General features: G+C 37.8%; 1 protein-coding gene and 1 long non-coding RNA gene across 10 annotated transcripts in view; one reads left to right on the forward strand and one right to left on the reverse strand.

The window, feature by feature from the left end:
- Positions 1-17,169, forward strand: part of LOC134746706 (uncharacterized) — a 218,324-nt gene extending 201,155 nt beyond the window's left edge. Inside the window, exon 3 of the long non-coding RNA XR_010128257.1 lies at positions 17,020-17,169. This is a non-coding gene — a long non-coding RNA (uncharacterized LOC134746706). The remainder of the gene's footprint in view (positions 1-17,019) is intronic.
- The window catches only part of LOC134746637 (dual 3',5'-cyclic-AMP and -GMP phosphodiesterase 11-like), a 220,759-nt gene that overhangs the window by 52,654 nt on the left and 147,824 nt on the right, over positions 1-20,281 (reverse strand). For all 9 annotated transcript variants that reach the window (XM_063681094.1, XM_063681091.1, XM_063681092.1 and 6 more), the window contains exon 7: positions 14,703-14,853. In XM_063681094.1, the coding sequence (XP_063537164.1) occupies positions 14,703-14,853 (151 nt within the window). The remainder of the gene's footprint in view (positions 1-14,702; positions 14,854-20,281) is intronic.

Genomic DNA, 20,281 nt, shown 5'->3' on the forward strand with positions numbered 1-20,281 from the left:
TTGCTTATTCTCTTGATTAACTTCTAAACTGTTAATCTTAAAATTATAAAAAAAATATATTTGAGATTCTCACATTGAGCTCTTTCATTTGATATGTAACACAGTATAGTTTGAAAAACTTTATTTTTTAATTTTCTCATTTACCCCCAAAAGTGGCCCCCGTGTTTAAAATTCATTTGTCGTAGTTACATATCCGTCTTTGGGTCAGAAACTTACATATATGTATATACCAAACTTCAACTTAATTGGTCCAGTAGTTTCGGAGAAAATAGGCAGTGACAGACGGACACACAGACGCACGAGTGATCCTATAAGGGTTCCGTTTTTTCCTTTTGAGGTACCCGTTTTTTTCCTTTTGGGGCACGGAACCCTAAAAAGGTACATACAGTACAAGAATGCAAAACGTTAGCATTGCAGTTCAGACCTGGCACTGACTTATAAGTAATTGCCGATTTTACTGTACGAAATACTAATACATACTTGAGTTTCTAATGCTCCCGTATGATCGACATTGTATTTTAAACCAACATTGAAAATAACTTCACAGGTATATCATATCTGGTTCTGATTAGATCTGACGCATTTTTCTGGGTATCTGTGCATAAGGCATCATGCAGAAAATTTGATACGTACAACGGTTTACCACTTGGCGGTGTTATAGCTTTTACTTATTTTATTCATGTTTATGTTTCGAACTAACATACAATAGCAGCAAAACATTCCAACGCGTACTGCCTATACTATCAAATGCAGTAGCAATTTTTCAATGTTCTACCACAACAAATTTCAAATATGAGCATAAACAGAACAAAACACTACTCTACGTCTAAGAATTTCGATCATATCCCAGCGCCGTAAGGTTAAATATCGCGCAGATTCGCAGAGTAGATTCACTATCTGTCTAGTGCGATCATTCAGCATTTGTATGCAAATTGTTTTTATAAAGTATGGATATGTGAGAACGCATGAACTGGTGGCAAGGCCGCAGGGCTGGAGGCGTGCCAACGGTGACGTCACGGCTAAGATGGTGGTTAAGACAGTACATAAAAACAGAATTATAATCTCAAACACTGTAGTTCGATTATGGCTATTTAATTGGGAAGTGATGGCGTACACACAATGTGTTCAATGTTTAGGCACAGCAGACGTGCAAGTTGCTGAAAATTTCTAAGTAGTTGTAAAAGTTATCGGAAATTTTAGAATACAAAAGGAAGTTTGTATTTTGAAAACATCCTCACGTGTGAATTATGTGAATTGTTCAATGTTTCCACAGAATTTCAATGGAGATTAACAATCTTTACTATTTACTTGTCCTTAATGCCGGGATGGCAAGGAATTATTTAAGCGTGATGAATTGATCTTAGAGAATCATGACCTTGGCAATGGCGGTTGAAAGGGGAATAAAAGGACGCCCTTACGCAACATTATTATTACATCGCTGACATTGAAACTCGATGTAGACAAATTATAGGGATTAAATTTCGTACTTTCGCACCGCTTTAAAAATGTTGTACAAGGCTGTCAAGCAGAAGAGCTAAAATAGCAAAAAAGTTGGATGGGACATCTTTCGTATTTTAATCTGTTAATGTAAAGTGTGCTGTGGCAAATGTGGCCACCATAAACGCCAAAATTCATATGAAATTATGACGCTTATGTTGGTGAAGCCACAACAAGTCACTGCAGACTATACTGAAATATGCTTTAATTTAACTTTTGGAAATTAAATAACAATTTGCAATGACATTATCGCTATTGGAAAAAGGAAAGGTGTACTTAGTGTCGCTTCTTTATTAAGCAAATGATTTTCAATACAGTAAATGGACAAGCCTACTGAAATACAGTCACAGCTGCGAATACTGATGTATTTTCGCAGTTAACATTTCAGATTTACAGTACACAAAGACTGGTACCTGAAAAATTATATTTCTTCGGAAACTTGGTCAGATGAGATATTAGAAAAGCATCAGTTTACTCATTGACATGACAGCAACCGCGAACATAGAAAATAGAAGATATCGTTACTGAACTAATGGAAGAGCGCGAGAAATGCAAACAGATGATTATCGTATTTTGGTATCAGTTTAATGCAATCGCGTCGCAAATTTCAAAAGACCATAAAGAAGGCAGAAGGGTAAAACACTTTAACGCCGAGCAGCATGGATGTCACGTCACGATGTTCAGCTAAGAAGATTTAAGGTAAAAAATAGATCGACACAATCCTTCTTCTCTTGACATGCGGATAACTTTAGCACTGCATCGATGAAGCTATGTTTGCTGCTGAATGTTTGAACATCGCCTGAAATCTCCGTCCGTCTCAACTGGCATCGAAATTTATCACCAGGTCGCTATTCTCACTACTAGTACTATTAGAGATTTCAGACTAAATAGTGTAATGTAGCCATGAGATCTATGGCAATCGGAAAGCCCACTTATGTTGGTTTTTTGATCTTTCAAGTTAGCTGAGCTCGTCAAGCATTTGGAACGACTTCTGGAGGGATAGCGTTTATAAGAGAGCGGTATATCCAGCTGCGCATTGGAATTATTTATACGATCTCGTTTAGAAAAATCTCGACCTCGGCTCGCAATGGTTTCTAACAGAAATCTTATGAATTTTAAATAATGGCGTTACCAAGATATGTACACCTAAATGTCAATTCGTTGTTTAGATTCATTTCACACTTTGTAAACTACGAGGAGGACCATCTAAATTAAGAACTTTGTAATACTGATTATATTTTGTAAGGACAACCTTTTAACCATCATTTATCATATTCAAAAATATTACCTACCTACACACCAACATAAAACAACAATACAAGCTAAACTACTCGCCTATTTTAAATGAACGCCATACGTCATCTACCTAGTTAGTAGGTACGCAACTTCTCTCCATCTCTCTGTGCTCACACCAGAGGTCACCGTGAGTAATATTTACAGATATACATATAGCTGCAAAATTGGAATGGAATGGAATTCATTCATAAAGTAAGCATGCACTTTTGCAGCTCACTGTACATCCTGGTTGTTACTTTCTTTTAATATATAGTTTATTGCTTTTCATTTCAATAAGATAAAGATTAATAGTACATTATTGTCGAGGTTCGGAAGTAGCTACTTGTTGGCTGAGGATTCGTTTTAAACGGACGACCTTGGGAGGCCGTTTAATTGAATCCGAAGCCAGCTGCTAGTGCTTTTCTCAAAAATGGCGCAATAAATGCAAATATAATATAAATATTTTACAGAAGCAACATTCTTATGTATATATTTTCACAGAAAATAGTATAAAGATTTGCTTTGCCGCCGTTTTATTTTTTTAATTAAAAATGGAAGTGTATTTTTCTGCTGAAAATACGCCAACCTATTTGACACACCTAAATAATCGCGGTACCAACATTATAATAATAAACACTGATCATCTGTTTGGCTGTTTAATGGACCTATGCCTTCATTTGATACGGCCACTTCAACTTTTAAAAAGTTTGGAACTCGACAAATAATGGAATTTGTACGCAACATTGCAGTCCCGAAATCGAGACTGCAATGTTTTTAAATTTTTAATTTTTTGACTGACCATAAACTACGCACTTCGCGACCTACTTTTTAACCGGCAACATCGACTTTGCCGTCCATTTTTGAGAAAAAGATTATTACAATACGAGTAACAGAACTTAGTAACCAACTAAGTACTAAAGCGTCACACAATAGTTACAACACGAAGCGAACCAATATAAACCTTGCTTGTAAGTATTGAGAACGTACGTCATAAGTTTTAGAAATAGAAATAGTTTATTAGTGGCACATAAATATAAGATAAAAAAGTGGAACGAAAAACAGTCTTACACATAACATTACAACGCATATTTTTACATTACATGACACAAAAAATATTAGCCACGAAATGGTCCCGACTCAGCATGGTGTTAGCCTGGATGGGCCAACGCTAGTCTTCCGTCGGGGCCATAAACGAGTGAAGCACGGATAGTACACAAGTACGTACGTCATTAATTAAAAAAAAACCGGACAAGTGCGAGTCGGACTCGCCCACCGAGGGTTCCGTACATTTTAGTATTTGTTGTGACAAACGGACAGACGGACAGACGAACAGACGTACAGACGGACAGACGGACAGCGGAGTCTTAGTAATAGGGGTCCCGTTTTTAACCCGTTGGGTAACGGAACCCTAAAAAGGGTTGACGTGATAAATAGTTACTCTGTACATACCTACTCACTGAATACTTTATCAATCTAATGTATTTATCATTGTTCCAAAGCAACCTATAACCAATATTTAGATTACAGTTCAACAATACGACAATGACACAATTACAGTTGAATGCAACGACAAAGAGTGGTTGAAAAATAAAACAGAAAATTTAAAAATAATTGATTTTGTTACATAGAAACATTTAAACTGCCGAGTACCTAGGTACTGTTAATATTCTGCTTACAACAACGTATATTGTAAAAGTTTGCAAAAACAACCGACATAGTTTCCCCACACAACCCGACACACAATCCCAATCTTAGATACAAGCCACTACGATGTCTACGATGGTGATGGAAATCGGGCAAATATAAAGATCTTGACGAATGGGAACATCTCGCTCACGGATAGGTACTAGTCGTGTACCTACTCGTGAAATATTGATACTATGAATAAACCTCACGCCAGCTTGACTGCTTAAAACGTTCTGGCTTGGGGCAAGCGTAGAGCTCTACGCGACAGTATATTCTGCATATATGAATAATATTTTAAGTTCTGAATGCCTTGTTAAGTTTAGCACACAGCCTGAGGCTGCGTTTCCACCAGAGATGTGCGAGGACGTGTAGCGAGAGATGCGCTTTGAACCAATGGAATCACTTAACGCTGAGCGAGGAAAACAAATAAAAACGCAGCTTGACACTAGTAGATGGAGAGTATAGTGTATGTTAGAAATCCAAACTTATGTTCAACCCTGAAAAAATTAAAGTCAATGGGATCCATCAATCAACCTTCCTCGAGTCTATTACAAAACTACTACTATTCATCTCGTAGAGACGTGTATATTAAAGTTTCATCGCTATATCCTGTAAACTGAACCACTAGTAACTGTTCTTCCACTCGGATAAAGCTCAGGTCGGTCAACAAACGAGGGCGGAATAAATGTTTATACAGACATGACAAATTAGTTTTTAATATTAACGGCTTAAAATAATGATAACTTCAAAACACTGAGAAATGAGATCCTGATATTTATGACGTATACTTAGCATGACTTTATAGGTACTATCAGCAAACTAAACTAACGAATGGGGTCGTAAAACTTCTTAGTCACACTTGCATAGTCGAATCAGAAGTGCAATAGATGGTAATATGATCTCGATCGTCATTTTGGTTTCCGGATACTATAGCAACTACATAAACTCACTCAGGTATAGGTACATTTCTCTCGTATTTAATATTGGCGCGGACGAGATACACTTACGTCCGCGGTAGTCATGGCAAGGGGTAGCTACTAGAACAGGTTCTAGTAGCTATTGGTGGATAACGGTAGTATATACGGGATGTATGATGAACGTTCATCAGAAGTCATTGTTTTGCACGGGATAGGCAATTTTTCGTTTGTAATTTCGGGGTTGGTCTTAAAATTGTTCAGTAGGATTTATATAATACTTCATCTCACAGACAACGAGTAGGTACAACGATTTAGAAACGCAGCAACAAAGCGACAGTTAAAAATAATTTTCATTAAAATTTCCAGTCATTGGTCGTATTTTCACCTATTCCTATAAAATAAATAAATAAATAAATATTATAGGTTATTCTTACACAGATTGACTAAATCCCACGGTAAGCCCAAGGAGGCTTGTGTTATGGGTACTCAGACAACGATATGTATATTATGTAAATACTTAAATACATAGAAAACACCCATGACTTAGGAACAATATGTGTGCTCATCACACAAATAAATGCCCTTACCGGGATTCGAACCCAGGACCATCGGCTTCACAGGCAGGGTCACTAGTATCACTACCCACTAGGCCAGACCGGTCGTCAAATAAATATTTGAGCACAGCCCGTTTGCCGAAGATTTATATCAGATTCAATACAATGCAGAATTAATCTTGTTCCCAAAGAGAACACCGAAAAATAAATTTCATCCAAATTACATATTAAATATATTAATAACGGGTCACTCACGTGTTTTAAGTATGTCGAGCGTTTTCGACTTAAAACACGTGAGTGACCCGTTATTAATATACCTATATTTAATATGTCTGTGTCTCACGGAAGTTTTGTTATTAAAATTCATCCAAATGACTTACGAGTCTCCCTCATGTCACTTTTCAGCGTTGAAACGAACTTTCAAGTGTTCAGCGTTATTAAAAACCGGCCAAGTGCGAGTCGGACTCGCGCACGAAGGGTTCCATACCATTACGCAAAAAACGGCAAAAAAATCACGTTTGTTGTATGGGAGAATACGTTAGAGTTATAGAGAGGAATATTTATTTGATTCTGTTTTAGTACCTATTTGTTGTTATAGCGGCAACAGAAAAACATCATGTGTGAAAATTTCAACTGTCTAGCTATAACGGTCCATGAGATACAGCCTGGTGACAAACGGACAGACAGACGGACGGACGGACGGACAGCGGAGTCGCGGAGCGGAGCGGAGTAGTAATAGGGTCCCGTTTTTACCCTTTGGGTACGGAAACCTAAAAACCAATTTTAACCGTTTACAGGTAGGTCTGGGGAACGTGACGTAATTTTTTTAATACTTCTGATAAAGCTAAGAAGCCGATATTTGGCATGATAATTTTTGATAACTAGCTTTAAATTCAACATAGTACTGCAGGTTATTAAGGTAGCATCGTCAGGTCCCCAACAAAGTAGACCTTTATGAATTATTATAATTTGTGGCGTTCCATGCTTATAAAGGGTCTTTATGGTCCATGTGCAAGGAACCTTCTCAGATGGAAGCCACATTTATATAAGTTGTACCATAATGTGTTGCAAACTCCCTCCGCCAACCTCGAAACACACCGCAGACACGCAACAACGGATTTGTCCATAAATTTGTACGGCTCTCGCGGCTCGTTTAGTGAGCACAATGTATTATAGAGCGTTTCGTATTAAAAGTGTAATATGGCATGTTTTGATACTGCCAAAACTTCAGTACTTTATGCTTTATTCGTATTATATTAACTAGCCGCACATAATACCACTGCTTTTGATGAGTCATCATCATCATCATCATCATCATCATGTCAGCCGATACCACTGCTGGACATAGGCCTCCCCCAAGGCTCGCCACTCCGACCGATCCTGTGCCGCTCGCAACCACCGAATTCCCGCGACCTTCACCAGGTCGTCGCTCCATCTTGTTGGAGGCCTACCGGCAGTTCGTCTTCCGGTACGCGGACGCCACTCCAGAACCTTCCGGCCCCAACGGCCATCAGTTCTGCGAGCAATGTGCCCCGCCCACTGCCACTTAAGGTTTGCAATTCTGCGAGCTATGTCGGTGACCCTAGTTCTACTGCGGATATCATCATTTCTGACTCTATCACGCAGAGAAACCCCGAGCATAGCTCTCTACATTGCCCTTTGCATGACCTTGAGCCTTCTTATGAGGCCCATTGTTAGCGCCCACGTCTCAGATCCGTATGTCTTCACTGGCAACACACACTGGTCAAAGACTTTTGACTTAAGACACTGCGGCAATTTGGACGAAAATATACTGTGGAGCTTCTCGAACGCTGCCCAACCGAGTCGGACTCGAAGTCATAAATATCGCATTTTTTGTCACATTCTTTTCATTTTAACCAATTTGTGGCATTTGACAGTTTAAATACCAAAGGTGAAGCTTAAAGGCGCCAATACATGAAGCAGCAATATTTCAGTTTATCAGTAATGAGTAGCTTGTTAACTTTTTGCATGATAAAGCCTACACGATAAATCAAAACGTCGCGGTATAATGGCAGTATAATGAACGTTATGTTTGAAACACAGATCACTTACATTAGATGACGCATACAAAGCGGGTCACCTAGCGTAGGCGCTCCTATATGACAAAGTTGCGCCCACCTTTATATAAGGCCGTATTCGAACAATGCTTCTAAGAGACCACTGCGATACGATAACGATCTGTCAGTGTTAAAAGCGACATTTCTTCAACCAAAAACGTCACTTTTCACACTAACGGTATCGTACCGCAGTGATGTCTTAGAAGAATTGTTCGAATCGGGCCAATAAGTACGTGCAGAATAACCCACTCATCTTAGACCTTAAATGGGATCAAGCTTGGATTGAGAGATGATAAACTCGCATACAATTTCATTATCCTCCTGATGAGTACCAGCGTCCTACATAGGCCCCAATTAACTTTCGACTCTTTGTCAACTTGACAGAGTTAAATTTAAGCTGGCAAATTTTGAAACCCGGGCGTCAGGAGGTTGGCGTTTTAAAAGTTGTATTAAAACTCACAGAAAATCTCGTGTATGCGTCGGAAGGTACATTCAAAGTTCAAAGATTCAAAGATTTATATTTCTCCGTCTTTAAATCTGGGTCGCAAACAATATTAATAATATTGTCATTGCAGACTTGCAGAGATAAACAAGGCATGTTAAATTATAAACTGATGTGGAATAGTCATGCAACTGAATAGTGCCAAAGTGCTTCATAATTCATATCATACTTATCATAGATAGGTACCTAAGTACAAATTTGTTTGGCTCATTGGGGTATGCTTCAAACTGCGACGTCTTTGGAACACAATCTAGAATCCGCAAACTTGAGTACTTCTAAGCGGCTAAGTGAAAAGTTCGCTCGGCGTCATTATATTTGTAATTAATGTTTAGGAATTATCCTACTCTGAAAGCCAATATTAAATTAAGCCATTAATATTAATACCAAAACAAACGGCTGGAATTTGTTTTGTTTAAAAACCGACAATTTTTTTGGCTAATGCTTATAAAATGATAATAAAAAATTAAGATAAGCCACACATAACTGTATAACAATTTGTAGGATCTTGTCAAGCAAATTTAAGTAAGTAAAAAATAATACTAGCTACATTTCAAAAATAAAAACACAACCAGATAATGATGGCTAATCTCAAAAGCTTCAAATATCCAGCGTCCGCCGGGACGGAGCACATCCAAACGCTTGCAGCACAAGGGCCAGCCGAGGGCTCAGACAAGCTAGTACAAAGCGCTCTATCAAATTAAAAAGATCTCAAGATCTAGTTACACTGGTAGGTCATTGAGCCCGAGGTTTGCCTGCCGGAGTAGGCAGTGGGGATAGTTGGTCAGGTGCGTGTAGTGAATAGCTCCGCCAGAAGGATCACAGCTAATGGCGGTCCGGCTGACATATGGACTGAATAAACAACAGATTTTACTGCCACAGGGCTAAAGAAACTCGAATTTATAGCAGTGCTAATAAAAGTAATAAAGCAGTAAGTTTGGAAACCTTTCTATGAAATTCTACACTATACAGACTAGTGCCCTATGAGCTGTAGACCTTGCGACCCCCATTGTAATTCAAATTTGATTGACATAATTGTGTTACAAAACATTCAATCCAGTTACAAAATTGATAGTCGAGAAGAACCTCCGATTCTTCCTGAAGTTAGTAAAAAGATGCTTATTTTCAGCCAATCTTAACATTAAAGGCACGCATGTGATACGCGAAAGATTATAAACTGTACCATATGCTCGCGAAAATGTCGGTACAAAAGTTTACGCAGCCCACATGCTTAGAATTTTTACGATAAACAACTCGTAAAGCTCAAGACCTTTGCTCGGACAACGCGTTGAATAAAACACCCTTTCATACTCGAGTTACGTGATATTCATGATTTTATACTAATTCAAAAAGGTATAAAACTCCTGTGAGACTTCATGACTGAGAAATGAAACTTCATAACTCCCTAGGGAAAACGCTTTTTGTATAGTTCCCGCCAAGCCTGCGTGCAATTCCACATTTACTGAGCGAGTGTGATGAAAAAATATAGTTTACGACCAGACACAAAAAGTCTAAAACCAGACCACCTACTCGAAATATGATTCATCGCTACACAGAAATTACATTTTCCTACGCATTTTTGTCATAATCATATCTAAAATTAACGGCTTCAATATAACAAGCCAGGGCATATCTCGTAAATTAACGCCTACATCACGTTTTTTGATGGAAGCCATTAATCCGATAGACGACCTCATAGTCATATATCATTAATGATACGTAATATGTTTAATGTTAACATGTGAAAAAGTTAGGCTTTCCTTTCATTAGGGAGATGATCGCAACAATTACCGTAATAGAAGGAGCAATGTAAGCTCCCTGGCTTTGTCATTGTTTAATGGCCGGTCGTAAAGAGGCATTACCGTTTCATTTTTTTGCTTTACTCGTAATATATTTTACGTCTCGAAACAGAACAAAGCCTTCGGGGTATAACATTAAGGCATCTGGATTTCGCCAACTTTGATTCCCCGCATTTGCATAAACCTTGAACTTGGAGAAATCTCATCGGTACGACTATTCAGACTTCAGAGATACTGACAGAATGGGCGTAGCGTTCATATAAGATTATAAACAAAACGTTTCTGTACTGGAAAAATGTGAAATGTTTTTTCTGGAGTCTCTTTTGTTTGAAGCTCAAACAATAAAAATGGAAAAGAAAATAATAACCTTTTTGGTATTTCGGGTGTTATCATTTAACGCGTGAAGCGGAAAAAATACATTGTCTCGTCTGATGTCACGCGCGACCAAGGATCACTTAACTTAAATGGAGCATAGGTACAAGACGATCGCTACAATCAACTAAATTATAGTATGAGGGTGCCACCACTCATTTCAGTTGCGTCTACGATTTACGACTTGAAAAAACCGGCCAAGTGCGAGTCGGACTCGCGCGCGAAGGGTTCCGTACCATTACGCAAAAAACGGCAAAAAAATCACGTTTGTTGTATGGGAGCCCCACTAAAATATTTATTTTATTCTGGTTTGATGCTGTACGATACAACCTGGTGACAGAAGGACAGACAGACAGACAGATAGACAGACAGACAGCGGAGTCTTAGTAATAGGGCCCCGGTTTTACGCTTTGGGTACGGAACCCTAAAAATTGAGAACTTACGATGTTTTTTTTTTATTATTATAAACTGATCGGCATGAATGTTGCGTAGTATTTTACACGAACAATAAAAGAGCCCCTGTGTTTAGTGATCGCCAGCCTTCTTAAACCTTTACAATGCGGAATCTGTGAAAGGTAGTCTATGAACTGATGTCAAGCGGGACGCACCGACAAAAACTGTCGGCCTTTGTCGACGCCTGGTGGTGTATTTATAAGCCTTCCCGGCCTTTATGCAATTGAAGGGGAACAAATAGCACTACTACATGGAACATCCCTTCGGGCGTGTTTATTTCCGAAGGCTTATCTTTGATGTATTTACGGAAAGAATAGAAAAACATCTGCGAATGTACTTTGATCTGTGTATCGATTCTGAGAATGAGTTATTAAGACTTGGGTTAAAAAGTTATTGATACGCGTACGCGCTCGCCTACGCCGGTGTTGCGATGTAATCGCGGGGCTATCGAATGCGCGTTTGTATTGTACCGCTCTGCGAAAAGTCAGGTCACAGCCTTAAAAGGGAGAAGCGCTGACAATCAGTTATAATTACTTCATTTGGAAGACGTCCCGCACATCCACCAGATGGCGCAGTGCTTTACTTATAGATATACTTACGAAAAGGCGCGATATAAAAAAATTCTATGAGAAGTCAACTCTGCGTCTAATTATTTTTTTTAATTCGTCGCCTTTTTCTACTGACAAAGTGGGTGTACTCAGTATACGCATAGAAATACAGTTTTACTGATTAGATAATTCACATTGATTCATATACAGATATTGATTTAGCGCCAAAAGACATCGACGCAAATAGAACTCGAACTAATAGAAATTCAGTCCGTGAGTATAAAACGAGATAACATTATGTCAATTCACATGAAATGTTCACGACCTTCAGTGTTAGAAGCAGACGTGTTATTTTTAGTTTAGAGAAAACTTTGTGATGAAGTAAGTACTTGGAAAAACAGCTGAAGTCTAGAAACCTCTCGGGATCCGTGTGCATTTGATATTAAAAGTTCTAGCAGTGTAAGAAAGACATGAGTGATGTTGCAAGAATACAACATTTAAAATTTATATGTTAAATGCAATTTATCATAACATATTAGGTATAGGTAGGCATGCAATAGTAACTACTTGTTATACGCATATAATTATAACAATTTGTATAATCGTATATGTTAATAGTTATATAGAGGGGTAACGTAATTTACTTGTAATAATTACAGTAATTAGGATAGTTTTTATCCCGAAAAAGGCGGGTTAAAAGCGGGGTGGAATTTAGATAAATATTAAATTGATAATTTGTGTAAGCAATTAAGCATATGCTCAAATTGAATGATTGCCATTAGACTTTATCCAGGCGCTATTCTTAGTCCAGCTGCGGTTACTAAGTCCACGCAGACGAAGTCGCGGGCAAAACCTAGTATTTAATACTTCGTTCATATTTGCCAATTTAAGGTAAGTACTTTCGACCTCACTTTTTACTATGTACTATTTTTCTAATTAGACTCTTATCAATAGCTCGCTCAAAGGAACCAGAAGAATTTAATTGTTAAACATGTACCTGTTATTGGTTAATAAGTACCTACTTCTTCAAATGACGGTAAGTAGAAAAAAAAAATTCTCATCTTATAATTTGACGACTGGTCTGGCCTAGTGGGTAGTGACCCTGCCTGTGAAGCCAATGGTCCTGGGTTCGAGTCCCGGTATGGGCATTTATTTGTGTGATGAGCACAAATATTTGTTCCTGAGTCTTGGGTGTTTTCTATGTATTTATGTATTTGTATATTATATTATATCGTTGTCTGAGTACCCACAAACATAAGCCTTCTTGAGCTTACTGTGGGACTTAGTCAATCTGTGTAAGAATGTCCTATAATATTTATTTATTTGTTGTTATTATTATTTATTTACTTAGTCGTACGGTGATCTCTCAGAACGAGAAACGTCTGTCCCCTGTCGTGTTACTTACCATTTCAGCAAGAAAATTAAATTTTAATACAATTTCTAATTAGGCTTTAGGCCGGGCTGGTAAAAGGTTGCTTATGACGTGGTTGGTTAACTAATAAATAGCGCTCAAATTGCTTTTGCAATGGCCCTTTGGTGTGGTTGCCGAGTACGAAATGTGTTTTAGACTTCGGTGATTAAAAATACTACAATGCGAGTTTCGGGTGTTTCCAGTAAGTAACTACTTTTACGAAGCTTGAACCTCGTTTCTTTTTATGCTCTAGGTTAACAGTTTTTTAAAACAAATGGGAGTTCTCAAGTCTCTTAGGATTAGTCAAGATCTATGTTTTCATCGAGCTTACTTTCAAATTTCGATAAATGTTTAGCAGGAGCAGTTTCTTGATCCTTTTATCTTCCAAAAATTAAACTTAATTATTTACAACATTAGGTTACATCTCATGTAGAATAATTTAAGTACGTGTTGGCAAAGAGCCGTCTAACACGATATGACAGTATACAAAATACTAACAGCTAATAAATCTTCATTCGAGAAAAATCTATTCATAAATTCTCTTTATATCAATATCTTTACGTCTTTCAGTTTAGCTTTAAGCTGCATTTCAGTAATGTAAATTGAAAGAACATCAGGATACTCGCCCCTAATAAGAAAATGATTCATAAAAAAATACTCCGAGCTTGTTCTACATCAGTCTGTTAATTAAATTGAAGTGAAAGTAAATGAGAAAGTAATATAATTAGAAGCTTCAATTATCTAAATACCTTTACATATTTTTTCGATTACACGATGATTCGATGATCAATTTTGTTGTTATCAGAAATTTTGTTAAAAATCGGGTCCAGAGTTGATAAGTCATCAACATTTTTATACTTCCTAGAGAATGTCCGATGTCGTAAACTGAGGCTGACAGTGACACCGACCAAAAATCCAATGATGGTCGCATTTATATCGTTTCTAGGTATGAATAAAACATCCGCGAATCTCGCACTTTTATACTTAGGTATTCGAACGTGACAGATACGCGTAGTTTATCTACAACGGAGATTGTATACTACAACACGGAAGTAAATATTAAATTTCTCTGATTTAGACGTAGAGGTCGGCAATGCTAACTGTTTTTCAATACAGCAATAGATTTAACACAATGATATTAAACGTAATTGTACATGCTCTCTATGCTCAGGTGTGGCTCAAATTAAAGTCTTATGTTCTTATGAAACGTCAATCGAGTGGAATTCCATCGGCAACATCAAGTAAGTACTATTATTTTGGAAGGTTCTCAGCAGAGAAGTCTAACGAAATGAAGAACAAATGGTTGCCTTCCAAAGGCACATAACAATAAAACATATAAATATGGTCAAAATCTCGGCAACACAGTCGATAGAGCAGCCGCCCGATATCCCACTCTCGAAATTACGAGATAGAATTCGACACTATTTCTCTGTTTATCCCTAATACACACACTTACTTTATAAGCATCAGGTATATTAGCGGGCTCACCGCTCTCCGCGACGTAGCCGACGATCCCGCTGCCCCAGGGGATGCGGATCTCCTCCAACTGCTCCATGTGCTCGGGCTACTTGGAGCACACTAACAGTATCGACACGAGGCTGGTGCACACTTACTTTGTAAGCGTCTGGTATGTTGACGGGCTCGCCGCTCTCCGCGACGTAGCCGACGATCCCGCTGCCCCAGGGGATGCGGATCTCCTCCAACTGCTCCATCTGCTCGGGCGTGGACTTGGAGCACACATCGAACAGCTTCGACACGAGGCATCTGCCGATAATGTCTATGGTTAAAATCACGACGAAAAACGATAAATAATATGTTTCTATTTTCAGTGGAAACAAGTAAATGCTAAATGACAAAAATAATAAGCATCATCCGTAATCCATGAAATCACATGTTCTATAAAATTGTGCACTAATATTTATGTACGAGTATTACGTACATACTACATCTGCATCGGGGCACCATTTCATATATTTTTAGCAATATTATCCAAATCAAACATATATAACAACATCAAGGTTATACTGTTTACCGAAATTTAAAAGAAAATTGAACTGCTTTTCTTGTTTGGTTGAATTATTTCGGTATACCAGCGGGGTAGAAAAGGAGAACGAACCTTATGCAAATTGAAAATAAATCTTCTAAAACGTTTTCTGATTACATGGCAAACATTATCTAATACAATACAGATTCACCATAAAGGGGACAAAAGAGAATTTATAAATTCTGAAGGTATCCAACGCAATTGTTCTGTCCCATCTAAATTAAATAACTCTTTGTCAAATAAGTTAAAGAACAGTTCCGATGTAGATATTATTTCTGCTAATTACAAAGCGAGTCGTAACTAGGCTCTTATTCAGTCGAAATATTCATGCAAATGACTCCTATAATAATCCGACCCCGATAGAAGAGAAAAGCCCCAAATTAATGAATAACGAGCAATAATCCGCAGGAATTTGCCTGTACTGTACCGCTCGTCGGAATATCTACTCTCGGGGTGTTAACAATAGACATTTGAGCTGATTGTTGTAGGTTAGGTTGACAAATGAAACACCTATCTTAAATAAACTATCAAGTAAAATACAGTCCGTTAACTCTCAGAATGACCTTCGGATTTTAGAAAGATACATCGGGTATCGGCGGTAAAACGCGAAGGTGATACTGCTGTTCTGCTTTCTTATTAACTCACAAAAAGTTTTAAATTTACCGCAAAAAGTTAAGGATACCTATTGTCTCAATGTAAAATAAGCCCTAATCTAATGACATTATGCTTAATATTCGGTGGATGACTATATTGCGATTTGACTTTTTGTCATAATCGAATCGAATAATTAAAATTCGAAAACAAATTTGAAAAGAGAACGTCACACCGTCACTTCTGGCGGAAATTATATAGAGTTGATAATACCAGTCACATATTTCAATCCATATGGTAAAATTATACAATTGGAAAATTGTGATATTATTGTTAAGGTGGTATTAACTACTCTATATGTATAGTTTAAGGCTGAAAAGACGACTGCACTTTTTGGGTGTTGGATTGCAACTTAATCAGTAAGACACTGTCATTTTCTTTTACGCGATTGCGTCCGATTTTACTCGAAAAACGAATGTCATTCTCAGAGTTAACGCACTTATACGAGATTTCTACTGATTTTAGATTAGACCACTAGAGGGCGCATTAGTTTCCAAACGACAATATAATTATACGACCTTTTACATTTATATTTGGATAGGTTCGAAATAACTAAATGTAAATACGTGAATTTTACTAGCGATGATAATTCTTTCGAATTCATTTTACATGATTTAACCTTGTTGAGTTTTATACCGACCAAGAATTATAGCGACAGTCTAACGAAACGACAACCTTAGTAGTAGGTATAAAGCTTTTTGCCGACACGGGAAATCCAAGTGTGTGTGTGTATGTGAAGTGTGCGCCGTGATCAATTGCCTACATTGCTGTATGCCCGCCAAGACAAGCAAAGCGAAGCGCAAGGGCACTAAACTACCTTTTCTCGAAGCGCTTCGTCGTTTTTTCGAACATGTAACTTGGGTTTGGATTATACCAGATAAATAAAATTATTTGGAAATGATGTCAATAGTTATTAAACATAGAAAGTTTATATTATATAGTCCCGATTTCGTCACTGAATCACTCACTCACTCACTGATAATCATCAAAACTCTTAGGGTACTTACTGAAGTCCTAGAAAGCTGAAATTTGGTATGTAAGCTAGTATAAGCACATAAACAAAAAAAAATCTAAAACTTGAAACTTTTACCCTCCCAACCCCTTAAACTAGGGGATAAAAGTTTGTATGAGACTTCCGCAAATTTTGATGCTAGAGGTCTGGAAATTGATTGATATTTCAGGATTTTTTGTAAATAACCCTTTAAATTAGGGGATGGGAGAAAACATTTTTTGAGTTTCAGTTCTAAGTAAGTATGGGGAACCCCAAAATTTATTGTTTTTTTTCTATTTTTGTGTGAAAATCTTAATGCGGTTCACAGAATACATCTACTTACCAAGTTTCAACAGTATAGTTCTTATAGTTTCGGAAAAAAGTGGCTGTAACATACGGACGGACAGACAGACATGACGAATCCATAAGGGTTCCGTTTTTTGCCATTTGGCTACGGAACCCTAAAAAGTAATGAATAGTGAATAAATTTTTCACCTTACGCCCATGTGACGGTAGAGAAACGGCCAAGCCACATATTTTGACTAAGTTGTAGAATTTGTAGAGTTCGAAGCTTGGCTCTACATGAGATCTGATAACCTTTTGACAGTGTGAGCCTTATGGTTTCGTCTTGGGAACATTTTACATGAAAATGTTTTTGGTGGGATTTCCTTTACCGGTCGCTAGAAGAATCGATAAAATGTTCCACAAGCTTTCCAACAGTGACATTTTCCTATCCTTACATGTCCCTTAGACGTTCATGTTTGTTAAAAATAGTTATACTAAAACATATAATTATGGCGTAGAAGAATCTAAAAGCAATTGCTATCGAGATATCGATGGATAATAAATTATATGAATTTCACATTATGCGCCGGTAGAATATTCATTCCATGAACTTAAAAGCTTCTAAAGAAAGGGTTTCCGTTTTTATTGTTAAAAGCTTTGAAGCACCTATCCATTCTCGTATGCTTTTACACTGTGTGTGTGTTACATTCTAAAAATACTGTTTCTTTCTTGCTAAGTGATTATGGATCGGGAATATTCGCTTTCCCGACTTCCTATATTTATAGTACATTACTACAAAGACCGTGAAGTAAGGGGTCGCCGGCTGAATAGAATAGATGGCCGAACGTAGTGAGGTCGAATAGCTATGAGGCCGTCAACCCCTTCTTACGCCGAGGTATGTATAGTGATTTTCGCAAACATGCAATGAAAGAATAATTCAAATATGATGATGAGATAATGTTTCATGTCCTAATGTGATAGGTTATTCAGTGCGTGGAGTATTAAACGGGAACAAAAATTTGATTATTTTTGCGCTACGACGCACGGTTTAGGAGATACAGCCCTATAAAGGTGAAAAAAATTATAAAAAATATAATTCCGCTGTTTAGCCTGTTCATGAACACAGACGCCATGTTTACATTAAAATAAAAATAAAATACTTCCCGGCCTAGGCCTTCAATTTTGTATGAAATTCCTTTACAGTTCTCTCGAGTTGCTCCGCCCGAAACGTGACTGATACTTTGAAGCCTGTTATAACGCACGTAAATGACCACATTTCATTGCATGTTTGAGAAAAGGTATTTTATGAAACTTTAGAACCAGGGGGCCAAGTGCGCGGCGGCTGAATGTATAAAGATTTGTCGGCACAATATAGGCTTTTGATGACCAGAAGGGCTGGCCACTGATTCGCGGCGTACAAGTATCGCTATTTAGCGAGTAAATACGGGCCAGTCTTCTGGACACCTTGCCGTTGACAGCGATTTGGGCCAAATGTTTTATCTATAGGTTCTTCTTTGATATTAAATAAATTATCCACACCCTCTGAAAGCAGGAGGGGGAGTAAATATGCAGGATATTGTTGTTCATATGAGTGACTGCTGAATTTCCTGCAGTATATATAGTTTAATAATGGCAGCCCGTAATGTGCCAATGCGCAATAAATCCTGGTTCCCGTGGGACTCTAATTCCAACCTGTGCGGTCAACAATGATTTACGACTGTAAATGCATTAAGCAATGCCGGTGAACTGTAATTACTTACATAAAATTGCTACCAAGATTTTTTAATTGTACTGTATTATACAAAAAAAACCCGGCCAAGTGTGAGTCGGACTCGCGTTACAATTTTAATGGTCTTTAAAAACGTAGGATCAAAAACTAAGTAATTAAGTCCGACTCACGCTTGACTGCACATTTCTAATAGGTTTTCCTGTCATCAGGTAAAGGTCTATTTATGTTTTTTTTTTTTTTTTACACCCAGTAGTTTCGGAGATAAAGGGGGAAATGGTATTTTTTGCCTATCTTCTTAAATAACTTCTAAACTATTTGTCCTAAAATTATAAAAAAATATATTTAAGATTCCCACAATGAGCTCGTTCATTTGATATGTAACACGACATGGTTTAAACCCTTTTTTTGAAAGTTTCTCATTTACCCCCCAAAAGTGCCCCCATGTTTAAAATTCATTTGTTTACGTTACATGTCCGTCTTCGGGTCACAAACTTACACATGTGTACCAAATTTCCACTAAATTGGTCCAGTAGTTTCGGAGAAAATAGGCTGTGACAGACAGACAGACGCACGAGTGATCCTATAAGGATTCCGTTTTTTACTTTTGAGGTACAAAACCCTAAAAACACTTTTTAAACAGTAAATTTACTGCATTTACAAAATACTTGACTGGAGACTTGTCGAGGTTTGTGGCAATGGTTTGTATATCTACGATTTGTTTGCATCACGATTGAACAGATTACGTAGAATCAAAATAAGTATCGGAGTAAAGCGGCAGGTGTCACATAAAGGAATTCCCAACTGTCGTTAAGGGAACTTCCCCAATCGGAAAAAGCAAGAATCCGTTTAATAAAACTTCGCCGGACAAATAATATGAGCCGGCTGTCAGTTCCGCGTGTGGTCGGACAAATCGATGCGCCACATGATACAGCCTCGCCAAAACAGGGGAAGTAATTGCTGTGAAAATATTCAGTCGAGCGTACGGTGTGATATCATGGGTCCGAAACTCCGCCTTTCGGATATTCTCGGCTCCGTTCGGCTAAGCATTGCTCCGAGCAATTATTAGGGTTGACACAACTTGACGTCCCTTTGCGTGCACGACCACAGATAAGATAATGACGTTAATGACTTGAATTTTGAATTTTGACAAGAGAGGGTAGGAGGGGAAAGGGTTAAGGTTGTTCTAATAAGAAAGGGACAGCATGATTTGTCCCTGAACCGTTGCCAAACTTCGGTTTTGTAGGAAGTTTCCTTTCTGTACGGTAGTACTATTATTTATTCTGTGGCGATATAGAACTGTCGCAGTCAATAAGAAGTTGAGTTGCAAAAAAAATGCTGTGTTAGAATGATAAGGACGTTGACGAATATGAGATGTTTTTGTTTTCCAGTTATATAGATGAAGCAATGCAAGTGATGAGTGTTAATGGATTACAAAAGCAGACCTATATGAAGTCATAATTATTAACACGTTCCTTCATAGTTCTAAGTGACT

The sequence above is a fragment of the Cydia strobilella genome, chromosome 13 (genome assembly GCF_947568885.1).
Source record: "Cydia strobilella chromosome 13, ilCydStro3.1, whole genome shotgun sequence".
Classification (NCBI taxonomy): domain Eukaryota; kingdom Metazoa; phylum Arthropoda; class Insecta; order Lepidoptera; family Tortricidae; genus Cydia; species Cydia strobilella.